The sequence below is a fragment of the Ascaphus truei genome, chromosome 4 (genome assembly GCF_040206685.1).
Source record: "Ascaphus truei isolate aAscTru1 chromosome 4, aAscTru1.hap1, whole genome shotgun sequence".
Taxonomy (NCBI): domain Eukaryota; kingdom Metazoa; phylum Chordata; class Amphibia; order Anura; family Ascaphidae; genus Ascaphus; species Ascaphus truei.
The window spans coordinates 45,464,108-45,478,091 of record NC_134486.1 but is presented as its reverse complement, the minus strand read 5'-3'; the positions used below and the strand labels follow the sequence as shown (position 1 = coordinate 45,478,091).

General features: G+C 43.9%; 2 protein-coding genes across 2 annotated transcripts in view; one reads left to right on the top strand and one right to left on the bottom strand.

Moving 5' to 3' along the window:
* The window catches only part of INTS7 (integrator complex subunit 7), a 54,099-nt gene extending 51,759 nt beyond the window's left edge, over window positions 1–2,340 (bottom strand). The window contains exon 1 of the mRNA XM_075595684.1: window positions 2,153–2,340. Coding sequence (XP_075451799.1) covers window positions 2,153–2,246 — 94 coding nt within the window. The 5' untranslated portion in view covers window positions 2,247–2,340. The remainder of the gene's footprint in view (window positions 1–2,152) is intronic.
* Window positions 2,341–2,555: 215 nt separating this feature from the next.
* The window catches only part of DTL (denticleless E3 ubiquitin protein ligase adapter), a 46,664-nt gene continuing 35,235 nt past the window's right edge, over window positions 2,556–13,984 (top strand). The window contains exons 1-2 of the mRNA XM_075595683.1: window positions 2,556–2,926; window positions 4,505–4,630. Coding sequence (XP_075451798.1) covers window positions 2,875–2,926; window positions 4,505–4,630 — 178 coding nt within the window. The 5' untranslated portion in view covers window positions 2,556–2,874. The remainder of the gene's footprint in view (window positions 2,927–4,504; window positions 4,631–13,984) is intronic.

The following is a 13,984-nucleotide window of genomic DNA, read 5'->3' as shown; positions in this document are numbered from 1 at the left end:
ATGGTCAGACTAAGAAGGGTGTCAGATCTAATTCTGCATTCAGGCCCTTTGGTGTCATGGTTTTTAAGCGGTGGATCCAAAACGCTTCCCTTCTTAGTAGTTCTAAACCTCTATCGCCTCCCCTCCAATGTGGCAGAACATGCTCTATAGCTTGATAATGCAAGCCTGTCGGTTCGCCAGCATGGAAGTCAGAAAAATGTTTTGGAATACTGTGATTCTGTAACTTCCTGTGAATCCCACTAACATGTTCCAATATTCTCGTCCGTACAGGCCTTATGGTCTTTCCAACATATTGTAACCTGCAGGAACATTCCAAGATATAAACCACATGGTCTGTCCTGCAGGTTATGAAGCTTGATATTTGGAAGCTTTCGCCTGTAACGTTTGATACGAACTGGTTTTGGTTAAGTGATTTGAACCGACAGGCTGTGCATGTCTTGCACCCATAAAACCCCTTTGTATGTAGCCAACTATTATCTGTACAGTTTTTTTTGTTTCTCAGTGCACTTGGTGCGAGTTGATCTTTGAGATTCTTGGCTTTTTTATATACTATACTAGGTTTATTAGGGATGACTGGGCCTAAGACAGGATCATTTTTTAATATATCCCAATGTTTAAATAGGATTTTTTTGATCACATTTGCCTCTCTATTGTAACCCGTAAGGAAGGCATATTCAAAGTTCCGGTTTTCCTTTTTTCTCTTATCTTTTACTTTCAATAGGTCAGATCTATTCATATTCCTAACTTTTTCCCTAGCGCCATTTAATAGTTCCTCATTATAATTCCTCTCTAGAAATTTGCTCTGGATCCTATCTGACTGTGTTTCGCACTCTTCTACATCGGTGCAATTCCTTTTAATGCGTATGTTGGGTGTAGAACTATTGCCATTACTACTGTAGAACTATTGCCATGAGTGCAGGCTATTGGGATGCTTGATTTGAGGAACAAGTTTTAAGTTTAGTCAGTATGAAATGAGAAGGTTAACACCATTTACAGGGGAAGAGATGGCAGGGAGGCGTGGGTGAGATCAGGTGTGTATGTCTGGCTTCAGGCTTAGGGGAGATCCCCAGCAGCAGGAAGGAGTAGATAGAAGGTGTGAATAGAGGATTTGTGTTGGTGTTTTTTATTGAGGGGTAAAGAAGTTGTTGGGAGAGAGGTGTATAAATGGTGCAGTGGGGGAGTTGAAGAGAACAGAGATGGAGAGAACAGAGGCATTCATAAAGGAGTGAGGAAACAGTAACCTGAAAAAGCAATAGGGAGGGCATAGTGAGATGCAGGAGAGACTAAACCAGGTACTGGAGGATAGGAAGAGTACATTGCCCAGAATGCTGTGCAAAAACTGAATTAAATAACCCGGAGCAAGCGATCGATTACAGGATAACTTGTCAAGTGTGCAGATTGTATTGATGCACATATTGAATGGGAAAATATATACAGTATATATATTATATATATATATATATATTTAATTTAAATAGATACTAGCCTAATTCAAATATGTCACCCTGACCTTTACCTTAAACCTCCTTCTGTCTCTGTACGTTCTCCCTACCTACCAATTAGACTGTAAGCTCCTCGGAGCAGGGACTAATCTTCCTTAATGTTACTTTTATTTCTAAAGCACTTATTCCCATGACCTGTTATTTATATTATCTGTTATTTATTTGATTACCCCATGTATTACTACTGTGAAGCACTATGTACATTAATGGCGCTATATAAATAAAGACATACAATACGACAGTTTACGAATTATCTGGGGGGAAATCATTGCAGGCTAAATAACTGAGAGATGGATATAGAGCCGCTGCAGGGTAACTAGACACTTCCTATAAACAAAGTAATGAGCCCCCATACCCGAGCTCCTCAAGTTCGGTCCTGGACAGCAGGTCACATGTTCCTGTCTCTAATGATACTTAGGGCTGCGCTTATAGTGCCGCCGTCGCGTGCGCTTATAGTAAGCGCGAAGGCTTGGTCGTGATCGCTGGAATTCGTCTCAATTTGATTTTTCCAGCGACCGCAGCATGACGTCACTGTCACTATAAGCGTAGCCTTAGACACCTTGCTCAGGTGCTGCCCTGATTACGCGGCCTGGGGGCTCCCGGATCCTCACAACAACACTCCCCTACCCCCATCACTCAGCTGCTCTCACCCTTATCCAGCTCCATAAGCGCGGAGTTGGCGTCCAGCTCCTGCTCCCCATGCCCAGCATCTGCCAAAAACGACCTGCTACTGCCGGACGCCATGCCAGCCCCAAGCCCGCCTCCCACTGCAGCAAATACACACAACCCAGGTTACACCACCACCGTCGCCGCCATGACACCCCGCCGCGCAGGCGCAATGCGAGCGACGACGTCACATCTCCCGTCATGTTTCTAAATGAAAAAATACGAGTGCATCTCATTGGTCGGAGCTCAGTTTTGGCGCGTATCCAGCCCACCCCACACCCCAGTGACCAGCGATTGGATGGATTCTGACCAATTGGCTTCGCTGCGCCGTTTCGCGGGAGATTAGTTGGCGGGCTACGATTTCGCGGGAGTTTTGTTTCAGTGCAGAGGGGTAGGGAGGTTTGTGTTATTGCAGAGGGGTAGGGAGGTTTGTGTTATTGCAGAGGGGTAGGGAGGTTTGTGTTATTGCAGAGGGGTAGGGAGGTTTGTGTTATTGCAGAGGGGTAGGGAGGTTTGTGTTATTGCAGAGGGGTAGGGAGGTTTGTGTTATTGCAGAGGGGTAGGGAGGTTTGTGTTATTGCAGAGGGGTAGGGAGGTTTGCCGGGTGGGCAGCGCTTGGAAAGACTTGGGTGGGTGGGAAACCTTTGCAGCAAAACTATTGTGGCTCCTAAACTCGGGATCTGCAGCCTGCCGATCTCACTCTGCCATGTTGTTCCAGTCCATCGTGAGCAGGCCGTGGCTGGGCTGGAAGAGCGGGGGTGAGTTACTGACCTTTATTACGGCCGCAAGGAGCCTAAAAAGCGGGAAGCCATAGAAACTGCAACTTCACCCCTCTCTCCCTCTCTCCCTGATAGCAATTCTGTTGGTTATACTTGATTACTATTAGGAGCCGCATCATGGTCTCCAGACTCCATTTCCCCGCCTGTAACGCTGCAGCCTTATTGTTTTAACCGGATGTGGCCTTAGGTTTGGGACCCTGTCTAGTGATCACTGGTCTCCACGAGTCCACGATCTGGCTGCCGCTGGACACTTCTCATTAAACATTACTTGTGCAGGGCCTATAGAGTTTGGCCCGGGACATTTTCACTGAGGTTAAAAGATTGCTACAAAAGTAGTGGTTTTGGGAGAACTGCGCCTTTAATCAGTTAGCTTTTGGATGGGGCTACATTTTTACTTCAGCAATTCATTTTGTTTAAAATGATTTTTCACTTATCACCCTCCCATCAGTAACAAAGTAATACAAAATTTGCTATTGATAGTTACAGTGGAACTATTTGTTAACCAGCACGAACGAAGACCCAATGCCCTGCAAAAGCAATACAATATATTTAAGGCTCATGTGGCAGATTACCGTCTTAACAAAGGGACACATCCATGTGTGGTATTTATGCTGTTGGAAGAGGAAAGGAGGGGGAAAAGTAATTGTAATTTGAAAAGTGCATGTTTTAATTTGTACATTTAAAAGGTATTCTGTATCTTTTTGTGCGTTCACCACGTTCAGTGGTTTGTAAAGTGGTGCTGCCTCACTTTGAAGAATTATACAGTTATTTAACATTGGGAAACAATTTTTTACAACTCTTTTCAAAAGATTTACATAATTATGCTTGGTAATCAAGGGAGAGAGGATTGGTAAACGGAACCATTGGTAAATAAAAAGGTAGTTGTAGTTGCTCTGGGGTTGAAAGTTCTGTTTGTGTTAGGGGCACGTCAGCGTCACTACTCGGTGTAGGAGTTCCTCATCTGTGCTCTATCCTCAATCTCCAGAAGTTTTAATGCTGGATTCAAAAGTTATGCTGTGTAGTAAAGAGAAGTAACGAGCGCACTCAGGAATTTTTCTGCTACACCTTGCTCTATTTAGTGACGTAAATATAACGTTTAAGATGCATAGCCCTGTCTTCATATATCTCCATTTGTGGGTGGACATATCTGAAGGTGATATGCCTCTGTAGCGTTGTATATGTAACAAGACTGTAGATGGCACCATAAATCTAGCAAAATCTTGCAGGATCAACCCGTTGTGAAGTTGAGTTGTCTTCTCCCTTCTCTATGACTGAGTATGTAAATTATAAAGTAGAGGTACCCCCATACGCTCCAGTTCCATCAGTGCTGAACCTATCCGTACACCTGATCCTACCCCAGTTATAATGCTGAGGTGTAGCCGTCCCCTCCAGTAGAGCCTGGCAGTAGTGCTGTCGCACTATAAGATGCCATACAGTTGTACCCCCATGTGTTTTCTCATTGACCAGGCTCCTATAAAGTTATCATATTTAAAATACTGTTGTTCAGGATTGCCGCCTTTGCTTTAGCACAATGTCTCCAATACTATCTCTTCACAGGGCGTCCCTCTGAAGGCTCCCTCCAGTCTCTCCTGCAGCGATATCAGTGTCTCAGGCAGGATGAGCATATTTCTTATGGAGAGGTTGGGATACCAGTGCCACCTTTCGGGTGCACATTTAGCACAGGTAAGATTATTTCTTCATGATCATTTTGTCACTGGTCTTTGACGTGCGATAGCTCGTACTCGGCACAGTGACTTGTGACTGTGACTTGCTCTTTACACAACCATTTGCTCATCGAAGTTTTGTTCCTTTGCACTGCATTGATACGGTTAATAATCAAGTTTAATACATTTTGTACATGATCTATATATTAAGGGGGGGAAAAGTATCCAACTCACTGGTTTAATATTCCTAGATTTTGCAAAGGTTTTTTATACTGTTGATCGTGTTATCTTGTTAAAAAAAACTCCAGTGCTCTGGAATAGGGAAGCATGCTTTAAACTGGTTTAATTCCTACAGTACCTATCGGGTAGATTCCAACATGTGTCTATCTCAGGCTCTAACTCCTTGGATATCACCTGCGGTGTCCCGCAAGGCTCTGTTCTGGGGCCCCTTCTCTTCTGTGGTCAATTCCTACAGCTTGTAAGGGAGCTTCAATACACATTATGCAGATGACACAATCTTATATGCACACAGCCCTAGCCTCTCCAACCATGAACACATACTTCAATCTGACATTTTGACACTTGAAATTGGATTTCCCAAAATAAACTGTTTTTAAACACTGACAAGACTGTAACAATGGTATTTGGGACCAAGGCAACATTTTTAAAGCTACCAATGACTGCTTCAGATCAGAACCAATGCTAACACCACCCTAACTCCTGTTACTAGTTTTAAATACTTGGGCATATGGTCTGACTCCCATTTAACATTCGGGATGCACATTGATACCCTGCCATCCAGAACCTGTGCCAAACTAGGTGTACTTTATAGGATCAAATCCTCCCTAACTCTGCTGGTCAGAAAGCGTATCGCACAGCAGGTAATAATGCCAATTATCGACCATGGTGGCATGTATTTACGGTTCGGCACCCCAAACACACCTTACAAACTTGATACCCTCTACAATTCAATATGCTGTTTTTGTTCTCCAATGCAACTACAACACACATCACTGCGAAATGCTCAAAGAACTAGATTGATCATCACTTGACTCTAGACGCAAACTTAATCTTTCCTTTCTTGCCTTCAAATACTTTCTGGGCAAGCTACCCGTCTATCTGAACAAGCTCCTCACTCCTACCACATGCAGCACTTATCTAAGATCTGACTCCAAAAGACTGTTCATTGTCCCATGGTTCAGCAAAGTATCCGTCCGCTCCTCCTCCTCTTACCATGCACCCCCAAAACTGGAACAACCTACCGGAGCCTCTCAGCCGGAGACTCACAGCCACCACCAGTCTAAGTTCTTTCAAAACTAAAGCAGTCTCACATTTTAATCTGGTCTGTAACTGTTGCATACGCCTATAATATATATTATCTCCAACTGTGCATGCAAAGTCTTGTATATAATGTATACCCTGTTCATTTATGTAACTATGTATTTGTAACCATGTATTATTTGTCATCATAACTCAATGTCCAGGACATAAGCTACTTGAAAACGAGCGGTAACTCAATGTATTACTTCCTGGTTAAACATTTTATAAAAAAATAAAACTCAATGTGCAATTTATTTAGCGTATATTTCTTCATCCTCCATGGCAGTCATAACTAAGGGATATAGTTCCGCCTCTTAGCTGGGGAAAATAATAACGTTCTGACACGAGTATAAAGGAGGTGTCCTCATCCTTGGTCGGTTATTTTTGTCCTACCTGGGGGTAGGATGTGTTCATCCTTCCCGCCACTTTTTCACAATATTTGGCATCTTAATTTTCTTTACATTTAAGAAGACTGATTACCTTATGGCATTATGGCGGGTTGCCTCTTTTTCTCCTGATGTTGGCTACTCTTAAGCGGATCCATGAGGGAAGGACCCTCTCTCTACCGGGGTTTCTGACTCTCGGGTGTGTGTTCACAGATTGGAGTCAGGTACAAGGCTACGTCACAAAGGGTGCGGGGGGACGCAGAATTCCCCCTCCAGCAGCTCCCACATTGTAGGTGACAACGTCCGTGGGGACAAGGGAGGCTAACACATGGTACTTCCGGTTTGTACCATAAAGTCTGGGAGGACCACAGACTCTGTTCTCACGCCCTGGAGGACCGAATGTGTGGCTTCCGGTCGTGCACAGCGTGCCGATGACCACTTCCGACGCGGATTATGTCACTTTCTGTCTCGTGGGATGTCGGAAAAGCGCAGGTTCAGCCAGGCATGCAAAAGGTAGCCTTTTTCCAATTGCATTAGGTTGCAGCAAGACTCTTTGCACAAGACTCTTATCTAGCACATCGAGGGGTAGATAGGCTGTGTTGCAAGGAGTAACTGCCTCTGAGTTTGACTTACCATGCATTTACTCCTTGCAACACAGCCTATCTACCCCTGAATGTGGTTTGCTTGTCCTGTGATACTATAGTGTGCTTGATAATCCTGCTCTCAAACAGTTGAAGGCTTCTGCTCTTGTAAGAACATGAGCACAATTGCATGCAATCAGCAGCCGACACGCCTCACAATGTGATTGACTGGATCTGCTTATACTATATAGTGACCTTGTAATTCTGCTCTTAAGCAGCGAAGTGGTACTTATATATTTCAACTTTGAAGATTGCAACCTGCCTACCACACAAGTGGTTTGCTGGTGTTACTAAATCTGGACTTTACCTGGTATAATTGCCTCCAAGCAGGAACCAGACAGCTGCTCATTAATCATGTCTGTTTGTATGACACAAACAGCAGAGCACAAATCAAAGCAATCACAGTGGCATTCCCTGACTGTTAAGCCTAAGAACACAATTGCAAAAGATATTGTGCTATCTGTGAAGTTAAGATATCAGCATTTCGCACCAAAAGACTGTGTGCAGCTTGTAGTAATAAAGTTTGAGGAAGATACTCCTTCCCCTTTAAATGAATGTGTGGGCTGGATGATATCCTCACTCGTGCAATCCTTTGAATAAATCGGATCCCAGCCTAAACGTAAGCGTACCAGGTCTTCAGTTTCAGTGAATGGTGAAGATGGAGCACTTGCACTATGGATTTTTGATGTTTCGTTTGTTGGGTTATAGTCGCCCTTCTTTCTTCGGAGAGCAAGAAGACTAAGTGCTGGTTGGTGGTCACCCCTCCTTCGGGAAAAGAGTACGGTGGGTTAGTAGGCGTAAGCTGAAAACCCTAAAGACTTGGACACTCCTGCGGCGCCTGCTGCACTTGCTGCACTAGGAGGGAACGAGAAGGACGTCGGACTCTTCGGAGGAAGACGTCATGGAACCGGACTAGCCTACTCTCCGGAGAAGACTGTCACATGTGGAGCGCACCTGGTCTCACTTGACCACGAGCACGGTTTTTGAGGTGGAATCACTTTTTCACCACCCGGGCTACAAAACAAAACAAAAAAAGTATGTTGGACTTCCACGATCTTCCAGCCCGTTCTGATGCGGACGATTGGTCCTCTGCTGACGAAGTGAAATTCCAGGATGATGAAAAATCATCCGGAATAGAAACAATGGAGAAGCTAATCAAAAGCATGCGGATCATGGTAAATATTGTCAAGGAACAATTAGGAAGGTATCTAGATATTTTCCGGTCCACGGAATGATTCAAGATATTTAATCCGAATGAAAGATAACGGGAAAACGTAGCGTAACAACCAGGTGTTTTCAGAGAACGTATCCATTCCAAGAGGACTGCCGGCCATGGAGTCTCCCAACTAAAGTTGATGCAGCAATTGCTCGAATAGCGAAGCACACATCCATTCCCTTAGAAGATGGATCATCTTTTAAAGATCCAATGGAAAAACTTGACCGTACTCTACAGAAGCAGTAGACTCCTCTGGGCACCGGTGATGGTTGGGTAATGGTGCTCGCAAACACACGTATGCTCTGTATTCTTTAGAAATAATCTTCAATACATGCCCAGATTGTTTTATACTGAAAAGTCCATAGAAACTGGATCCATATATAAACAATTCAAGGGAAATAAAGACCTTGTGGAGTCCTCCTGACAACCACATCAATTGGTCGGTGTTAAACTTCCCTTATGATGAATGAATGCATGAAAACACTGGTTGAGGATAAGTATTATAGGGCTATATTGCCCATTACCTGCCAGTGATGATCCAGGACAAGCCAGTCACTCCAGGGTGTGCAGTCCTCATGTGTAACAGTAAAGGATGTAGTAGAAAGCAATTGACTCGATCTGTGTTATGCGTTCGTTTCTTTTTTTATTTGAACCTGTTTTACTAATTTTAACCTATTTTAAGCCAGTTTATTTTGGTTTTGTTCGTTGTCCAATTACGGACTGATTAAAGTTTCAATTGTTCTCAACTGTCTGCTGACACCACTGACCAATCGGAGGTACGCGACGTCGGCACGACCCGTTTTCGGGACGCATGCTGATGAAGTCATCCGTATTGGCGAGTGGCGCAAATTTATCTTTAAATACCTGCATTTTGTACAGTACTGTGTATTCACACCTTGATAAAGTCCCTGTGAACGAAACGCGTAGGTGCGTTTCTACGCTGCTTTTGTGAGCTGTTTGTGCAATAAATAATATTTATTTATACACGTCATGGATTTCCTGTGTGACTCCAACATGGATGTCATGTGACTTACAGCAAGGTCCTCTGTGCTTTTTATAGTCGCCAGAAGGGCACTAAGGTTAAAACCATGGGCGGCAGATACTTTTTCCAAGTCAAGATTAGTATCTCTGCCTTATACTGACTGGTTCCTATGTTTTTGGAGAAGCTTTGAATGACATCCTGACCAGGATTTCTGACTCAAGGGGACAGTTCCTGCCACAGCAGAGAATTTCAATCCTCATGTTCGTAAAACCCAAGACGCATTTATCAGGAGGCCAGAGTCTACAGTCCAAACAGGCCTGTCAATACAAACGGAATGGACGACCTCAACATTCTCGGAATCCTCATGTGGGAAGGTCCAAAGCCAACTTCAACCAGCTTGAGACCAATGAAGCCGAACACCTGAAGTTTTAAGGATCCCAGTGGGAAACTTTATTCCAGTTGGGGGCAGACTGGCTGAGTTTCTTGAATGGTGTCCAGACGATTGAGGGCTCATGGGTTCTCCAAATTATAAGAGACGGTTATACCTTATAACTTTTCTGAAACCCAGGCAACTTCTTTCCGAAATCCCGCCTACCAAAAGCTTAAGAGCTGTCGAACTGAATCAGGCTATCCAGGATCTCTGCAGTGCAGCAAGGCGATTACTTGGTATCAATCGACCCAAGATATGCATATTTACATTTACCAATTTGCCACACTTCGAAAATGTATCCGCTTTTGCGTAAGAGACGAGCACTTCCAGTTAAAAGCCTTGCCATTCGAGTTTGCGGCAGCACCTCGAACATTTACCATGGTAATGACGGTAATCGCAGCAAAGCTTCGCCAAAACTGAATACTAGTCATGCCATGTCTGGATGATTGGCTATTCAAAGCTTGTTCGGAATGCCTGGCACAATTACATGTCCAGTGTCGGCAGATAACTAGAAGATCGCGGATAGATCATAAATATGGAAAAGAGCAAGATTTCTGCTCAGATTCAGTTTCTTGGAGTCCTGTTCGATACTCTACAGGGAATATTTTCCTAACCCCCAGTAAAACTGGTCAACATTATCGTAAAGGGGTCTTCTTTCCTATAGATAAAACATCCATCTCGGCTACAGGTGGGCCTTATGAACATTGTCATAGATATTGTTCCATAGGCCAGATTCCATCTCAGAGGGCTACATGCCAACTTTTTCAATGCAGCAGGAACAACACCGCGAGACAGAATTCAACTGTTGGCATCTACAAGACAGTCTTCATTGGTGGCTCAAACGAAAAAAACTTTACGAAGGAAGGGCTATGATTTCAGTTACCTGGACTATATTCACCACTGAAGCCAGTCTTACAGGATGGGGGGTGGGGCCTTCTGTGGAAACAGATTGACCCAAGGGCGACCAATTTATCCATCAACATCCTGGAAATACAGGTAGTATCCTGCGCAATTCATATGAGTTCAGTCCTATAAGGGACCTTCCACTCATTTTTGTCAGAGTGTCACAGCAATAGCTTATATCAACTGATAAGGGGGTGCACAAAGTGTATAAGTCCTCAGAGGTATCAAAGATCCTGAGATGGGCAGAACAAGCAGTTCCCCTATCTTTCTGCAACTTTCAGGAGATCAAAATATAAAGGCAGATTTCTTGAAGCAAACAAACTGTCCTAACAGGAGAATGTGAGTTGTCCACAAATATTCGTGGACATAGTACAGCGATTGGGCCACCTGTCAACAGATTTGAAGGCTTCCAGAGCAAATAAAAAATGGCTCACTTCAGCTCCAGTTGGCAGAATCCCAAAGCCACTGTTTGCGACGCCATGTCAATTATATGGACATTCCCCCTCTACATATTCCCTCCCACTCCATTACACCTGATGGTGGTGGACAAAATCCGGAGAGACAAGGCAGAGGCTATACTTCTAGCGCTTCACTGGCCCAGACAGGCATTGTTTGCAGACCTAGTGAACCTTCCCATGGAGGCTCCATCTACTTCCGACCTTGCTGGCGCATGGGCCGATACTCCATCCCAATTCTGGTTTCCTTCAGTTGACGGCATGGAGGTTGAGGAGACATCTGAGAGCATTGCCTACTCAGAACAAGTAATTGATATTTTACTTCATTCCAGAAAAGCTGTCACCTCCGCTATATACTACAGAATATGGAAGGTATTCTTTAACTGGTGTCATCACGAGGATATTACTCCACTAAGAGTAACAATTCCTCCGATCCTTCAGTTTCTGCAACTGGAGTTCAAAAAAGGGCTCAAACCTGCCTCATTGAAGGTACAAGTTTTGAGTATCAATGGAAAAAAGGACCTACAGCGCACAGGAGAGAAAAAAACAGAAACAAAACTGTAATCTGTAAATAATAACGTATCCCTGCTGTAAATAGATACTTGCAAGATACTAAATCAAATCAAGCAGTTAATCTTAGCTGATTGGGCAGTAGAAGAATCCAACGTCACCAGAGACTTCACTGGGCTCCTCTGTGCAGATGTCCGTATTTGGCACGATCAGGAATGAAAAACTCTTCACCTTTAAACACTCCCTCTGAGCTTGCAGACTCAGCTGGACTCCAGATAGGAATAACGATAAGGAAAAAAGGGGGGGAGGTACTACCGTACTACTGTACAAAAACAGATTTTATTAATTAAAACATGGATATGCCTGCAGGAAGAACTCCACACGCCAACTGTGTCCCACAGAGATCTATTGCCACTTCGAAAGGGAGAAAGACGTCCCGCGTCTTCAAACACAATCTCTCACAGTCCCAAACTGTACTTGGTTTGCTGCGAAGCTCCCGGCTGTTTGGAGACAAACGACCCGCGTCTCACCGCCCGCCGGTACCTCAGTGCGCACCCAACTCTTCTGTATCACGTTGAATCCTGTTTGCTCTCGTTCTCGCGAGATCTCGGGGGGAAAAGTCTCAGGGAAACCCCAGTCACTGCTAGACGTCCTCCACAGCTTCACCTATACTCCAAGTATATCCTGTATACAACCCTACTAGTTTCGCCTATCGTGCTTCGGCAGTTTCGACTATAGCGCCTTTCTCAATAAGCAAATTGCTTTTAATCCGATGGCCGCCAGGTTCATCAACGTAGCCATCAGAATCAAACCACGTTTTAAACCCCTCCCCCCCCCATTCCCACATGGGATCTCCATCTTGTTTTAGAGGCATTCACATCTACAGCTTTTGAATGGCCTATCGATTAAAACACTCAAAGCAGTGTTATTGACCGCAACCACTGCAGCACACAGAGTTGGAGTGCAAGCCTCATCATACAAAAAAACATATTTCACAATTAATAAAGACAAAATTGTGATGGGGACGGTTTCTCGCTTCCGTGTTAAAGTAGTATCCGAATTCACGATGAATCGGGATATTGTGCCTCCTTCCTTCTGCCCTCCCTTGGAACGAAAAGGAGAAACATTTGCATGACTTAGATGTGGTTAGAGCTTTGATATTATTTGTGTAAAAGACAGCAGAGTTCAGAAAAACTCCAAGACTGTACTTTTCCAGGGTCCTAGAAAAATGGCCTCTCCCTCAACCATCCCAAGGTGGATCACAACCGCCATCAGTGACGTTTACCATTCTGTGGACGAAGTTGCACTTCAAACCATTAAAGCTCACTCAACTAGAGCTATGGTAACTTCATGGGCAGAAAAGGCTTAGGCCTCCGCTCAAGACATTTGTAAGGCAGCAACATGGTCATAGTGGCATTCCTTCTCGAAACATGACAGATTACATCTCCAGGCCTCGGCCCATGCGATATTTGGGAGGAAGGTTTTACAAGCTGCAATTCCTTCAACTACCATAGATGGAGCCACCCTGGCGAACGAATTGCTTTGGTACATCCCATTAGTTATGACTGCCACGGAGGATGTAGAAGAAAACAAGAAATATACTTGCCGATATTTCCATTTCTTCAAATCCTCCATAGCAGCCCCCTTCCCTCCCTTATGATGGAGTATTATCATGACTATTTTGGAAAGTTATTTCCTGTCTATGCTTATTTTGTTAGATTTTAGGATCTTGGCTAAACGATAACTGGCCAGTGACGAGGACACACCCCCTTTTATACCTGTCAGAACTTTATTGTCCTTCCCTAGCTAAGGAGGCGCTATATCCCATTAGTTATGGCTGCCATGGAAGATTTGAAGAAATGGAAATATCGGTGAGTATATTTCTAATTTTCTCAATAATAATAATAATGAAAAAAAAAATAGTTCTTAGGTTGAATAGTACCCAGTTCTTGTATAACATGACTGCGGTTTATGTATCAAGGCAACAGGGAAAATAAATTACTTTAGATGAAGTAAAAAATCTTTTCTCAATGAACTTTCAATTAATTTTTTTGTACCCAGAACTGCCTTGATCTAGAGACTCCTGTGTCTTAAATGGCTTTCCAGAAGGGAAGTATGACACAGCAATGTTTCTCTGGCTTACTGGGATTAAGGAATGAGAAATAGATCTCGCTCAGCAGACCAGTGCAACAACCATTAAAGGAGTTTCTCAGACTTCAGCTTTGGCCAATCAAAGCCCGAAGTCCATAGGGCTTTTTGGCCGAAAACAGCTTGAATCGTCACATCACTGTATATAGAAATATCCCCTAAGCAGGTTAAGTATGAAAACCGCTTGTCAGTGTAATTGGCTTCCTAAGCCAGCTTTAATCACCTTTCAAGTAACCCTTTCACTTTGTATTCTGTACACATTGCAAAGCTAGCAGTAACGTAACCGGGGGGGACGGGTGGGGGGGGTTATAGGGTGTGTTTGCATCTCCCAAGTATTGCTATCGCCCGTACACAGACCCAGCAGTCTTTCCGACAGCAATAA